At 38.4% G+C, this 5,026-nt stretch overlaps 1 protein-coding gene across 1 annotated transcript; it reads right to left on the minus strand.

The window, feature by feature from the left end:
* Positions 1-224: 224 nt before the first annotated feature.
* LOC112514660 (probable UDP-arabinopyranose mutase 2) lies at positions 225-4,141 on the minus strand. Its single transcript, XM_025121247.1, has 4 exons — positions 3,770-4,141; positions 2,729-2,979; positions 1,448-1,616; positions 225-707 (listed from the first exon to the last, which is right to left on the minus strand). The coding sequence occupies exons 1-4, from the start codon at positions 4,088-4,090 to the stop codon at positions 384-386; spliced, it is 1,065 nt and encodes a 354-aa protein (XP_024977015.1). The 5' UTR covers positions 4,091-4,141; the 3' UTR covers positions 225-383.
* Between the last annotated feature and the right edge of the window lie 885 nt (positions 4,142-5,026).

Below are 5,026 nucleotides of genomic sequence, written 5' to 3' on the forward strand. Positions count from 1 at the left end.
TATTAAATTTAATATATAAACGATCGAACGTAAACAAACAGTAAATGAACGAACGTTCACAAACAAAAATGAACAAACGAGACTCTTGTTCATGTTCGTTTGTTTAACTAAATGAACAAAAAAAATTGTTCATATCCGTTCATTTATTAAATAAACGAACTTCCCGTCGAACGGTTGAATTTCCATAACGACCGTGTAAATACCCCGACTTGCAAACAAATAATGCAAAAAAAATAATTAAAATACTATATTATAAAACTAACATCCCCAATAATCCATGCTTCAAAAGAAATCAAAAAGAACACTTAAAACTCATAAGAATAGCTCAAACTCCATAGCAGGGCTAAACTATCTTGTATAAACTATGAATAACATCTACCACTCTATTTCCCATTCGTAATTGGAGCCGATGGGTTGAGCTCTTCCCACGCTTCGATCCACGTCACCATTGCATCGGCTAACTTGTTGAAATAATCGTCAACTTTCCCGAGCTTAGCCTTCACCTGTTTCGATAGCTCTTTGTAGCAGCTCTGGACCGTGGTGCAGTCTTTCGGCAGGTTGGCACTTTGAAAGAACGGGATCAGTTCCTCTTGCCAGTAGATACCTTTGTATTCCTTCTTCAGGTTAACGAACGGGTTGCTAGCCTTGCTGTGCCAAATGTATGGCAAACCCGTCTTCACGCCTAACCCCAAATGGTCACAGATCACCTGTGGGGACCAAACACGAGAGGGCATTTATGGAAACTGAAATTATGCGGGGTTGTGCTCGAAGCTATATCAATGTAAAGATTTGGAACAGAGTCCCCAAGAATAAACGTCCACAATGAAAAAGATATAGTTTTAGAAATGTGTAATTATAAAGATTTATAATTAGCTAAATGACAATTTTATCCTTGATAATAGAGTCAGTACTCAGTAATGAATTTCTCCATCTCATAATCAAGGGTAAAATTGGAAAGTAGATATTTATTTTTGAAAACGGACACTTATTTTGGGACACAGAAAGTTTGTTTTAGCCTTTCAACCAATTATAGAGTAAATTACGTTTTTCATCTCTATGGTTTGTAATTCATTGCTATTTTCATCCTTATGATTTACAATTTATTATTGTTTGGGTCCCCTATGGTTTACAATTCTTTAATGTTTTAGTCCCTTGTAGTTATAAGGTAGGAATTAGTCCAGGGACGAAAATAGTTGCAAACCATAGGGACGAAAATTACAATTTCTGAACCATAGGGACGAAAATCGAAATTATTAACAAACCACAGGGACGAAAATCATAATTTACTCTATAATATATGATATATACTTTTATATTTCGTTTTATTTATTACTCATCCAATCGATCTATATAATTTTAGTAGTGTAACAGGGCTTCCAAAAAGCTTGGAACGGCGTAGAAACTATGCATGCCAGGAGTACGAATCTTGGGAAAGAAAGTTGGTTACCTTGATGCACCATCCAGCCCACATGTCGTCGTAGCGCCCGATTGGTTGACCGTCACCCATGAGACCGAAGTACATAGCTGGCCCGATAAGCTCACGGTCAAAAGCAAGATTCATTCCACACATGGGAAAGAGGGTTCCCTTTGGTATCGTCATAACTGCGTCTACGAATCTGGCAACGTGATAACACAAAGGATTAGACATCAAAAAGGGTGTTGTTATTTGATACCCTTTTTGAGAGGAAATTTGTGATGGAAGGGATCAAACAGCATGCGGAGGGGGTTTAGGGGCCGTTTACCAAACACTTACCCTGTAAGTGCTTACGGGTAAAATTTAACACTATTATTTACTTACCACGTAAGATTTTAGTCCATCAAAACGACATTATATGCAACAATTCCCCCGGTAAGCGCTTACCGTGGTAAGAGTCGTCGCCCTCACTTACCGGGTAAGACTCATGGTCCTTGTCTCGTTCTTACTAGGTAAAATTCTTAGTCCTTACCATATTCATCGGTGAGGTAATGTGACTTGGTAAGCACTTACCCGGATAAATGTCGACCCCTTATTTAGAGTCACTCTGTCCAAAAATCATGGGAAATAGTGCTCGAGATACCCCATAAGATAAATATTGGACCCTTACATAAGGCTCCACCAATGGCCTTGAATGATGTTTAGGGTCTGTGGGCCCCATAGGTGGAACCCACATGAGGCTCCACCAACGGAGCTACATGATGTTAAGGTCTGTGGGTCGCATAGGTGGAACCTACATGAGGCTCCACCAATGGCCCTACATGGGTTTGTGGGCCCTATAGGTGGACCCTACATGAGCCCCACCGATGGTCCTGCATGATGTTGGGGTCTATGGGCCCATTCAGGTGGATCGTATCGGTATCTCTCGCTGCTACAGCACATTGAGAATGGGACTCAAGGAACTTATACAATCGATAGTGTCTTTTCAAGAGGTCGTCCAACACTGGCGCCTACATGATCCTCTCAACCTACGGCTCCTATAAGACGCATGGCCTATAATGGACCAACCCTTTCTTAAGCATCATCCAGTGACACGAGATATTATTTCATCACGTTAGAAATACTATTTGAAGGACCGCATACCATGAATAGTACTTGAGATAAAGGTCATCCAATTACGGGCCCTACATAATGTATGGACCCACCGATGGAGGACCTCTGTCTCAAGCATCATTCATCGTATGGGTATTCAGGCAGGGCCCCCAGTTCCCCCACATGATTTAGGGCCTACTGTTTGATGGTAAAGAGATGCACCTAGTGTTCCTCTCACGAGGCTTGACAAGTTGAGTGGGGGCATCATAATCGGGAATGTTAAGCCAGAGGCCGTGAGAAACGGCGGTCGACACTCCCTCACGAAGACTGAACGGGTATCCACGAACAAAATCCGCACCTTCTCTATATGGATCATAGAGGGTGTTGAAGAAAAGAGGAGTCGATGGAGACAAGAGGTTCTTAATGTGTTGCTCGAGTGCGTTAATATCTTTTCCTGATGGATCTTTAGCAACCTGTCGAATCAGCAACATAATGCACATTACAAAACCATAAGAACAATCTATAGCTCGAATGCACCATCAAGCGAAATGTCTAAAATACCCTTCTACGACAAAATAGGTAAACATGGGAACCTAAATCTATACGCAGACAAGAGGCAAATAGGTAATTTCAGTTTGAAATTTCTCCAAACAACGAAAAGAAACCCGGTTTTCGCATCAAACAAAGAATTATGAACATTTTACTGAATTTATATGCAGGTTTTTAACATTATACCAGATGATGAGATCCAGCAACCATAAACATATACATAGCACCATTGTGCATCCTGTACTATTTCATATAATTTTTTTTCATCTATGGCTAGAATTTAATACAGTGACTAACATGTACTCGGTTCAGAATTTGTACCTTTTTGTGGTGTGTTTGTGAAACAAAAAGTACAAGCAAAAAGACCGAATACAGTACATATGAAACAAACACGTTGTGGAAAGAAAGCAGATCAAATTCCCAATTTAGTACTAATAAAGATCCATTTTAAGAAAGAAAGCAGATCTATATTGGAAACCCCATAAAACCTAGTTAAACCCCTACACCACCAGAAGTCTTATTAGACCCAGATAAAATCCAACACTTTTGAAAGTTCCTTCAAATTTAAACCCAAAATTGAACAAATCAAATCAAAAAGCTAGATCTTGTGATCTCATTTCGATCTTAAACCCTAAACCAAGTCAAATTCCCCAAAAATCAAAGAAATCTATCCATAAAAGTTGAACCTAGAAGAGGAATCGAGAAGACACTTACAAAGCAATCATCGTCAATGGTGAAGATATACTTCTTCTTGGAAACCATATAACCGAAGCAACGACAAGCAGAATCCTTAAAGGAGATGCAAGAAGATTTAGGACCGAGAATTCTGTTGATATCATTACGATTGTAGAGTTCATAATCGAAACCTTCGGGTACTTTGATGACTTTCGAAGGATCGCCATCTTGTACGATGATCAGATGGTAGGGTTGGAAGAATGGCCTCCACATCTCGAGGAAATCGAGGTTTCTGATTGTGGGAATGACGATGTCGAGTTCATCTTTCAACAATGGTGTTGGCGTTACAGAGGAAGCCATTGTTGTTGTTGTTGAAAGAGGAAGATCGATCCGATCGAAGAGGGGTTTGTGTGTGTGAGAAAAAATGAAGAGGATGGAGAAGGGTATAAATAGGGAAGAGATTCGTTGGACATTTTTATGAAAAGAGGGATGATCAAACATTTCTAAAATTAGAAAGAAATCTTGCAATGAGTACTTGTACATTGTGTATAATGATATGTACATTGGTCTATATTTGGTCACAAATCCAAAAAATTGATCTTTAAATTCAAGAAAACAATAATCAAATCAAGTTTTTTTTATCAAATCGGATAATAATACATTGGTGTGTCCATGGGTTGGATTAGGCGGGTTGGGTTGGGTTAACTAGGGGTGAGCAGCGGAATCGGATATCTACTTGTAGAACCGAAACTGTCGGTTTCGGAACCGGAACCGATACCGATATGAGTGGTTCCGGTTTCTAAAATACGGAACTAATTGAGAATAGTTTCGGTTCTCAATTTTCGGAACCGTTACCCGTCGGGAACCGATATGTGCAGTTTTTTATATAATTTGTGTAGTTTTATGTTAAAAATATGTACAGCTTTTTTATATAATTTGTGCAGTTTTTTATATAAAATTTATGTAGTTTTTTATTAAAAATATATGTAGTTTTTAGTTAAAAATGTGTGCAGTTTTTTACGAGTTTGTGTAGTTTTTTTAACACTCAATTATTCACGGGTACCGTACGAGATTGAGGATGTGATGGGTATGCGAGAAGTTGAAACGAGATTTATAATTTAAGATAAAATGATTCGTATTTTTTTAAATCGTGTGTTTAATTGGATTCGTAATATGTAATCGTTAAACTTTGAACATTTACAATTATAGTATGTAATCGTTAAACTTTCAACATTTACTATTAGTTTATTATGGTTTGTAATCGTCAAACAATATTTGTAACCACTATTCCGTATA

This window comes from Cynara cardunculus (assembly GCF_001531365.2).
Source record: "Cynara cardunculus var. scolymus isolate 2C chromosome LG 6, CcrdV1, whole genome shotgun sequence".
NCBI classification, from domain to species: domain Eukaryota; kingdom Viridiplantae; phylum Streptophyta; class Magnoliopsida; order Asterales; family Asteraceae; genus Cynara; species Cynara cardunculus.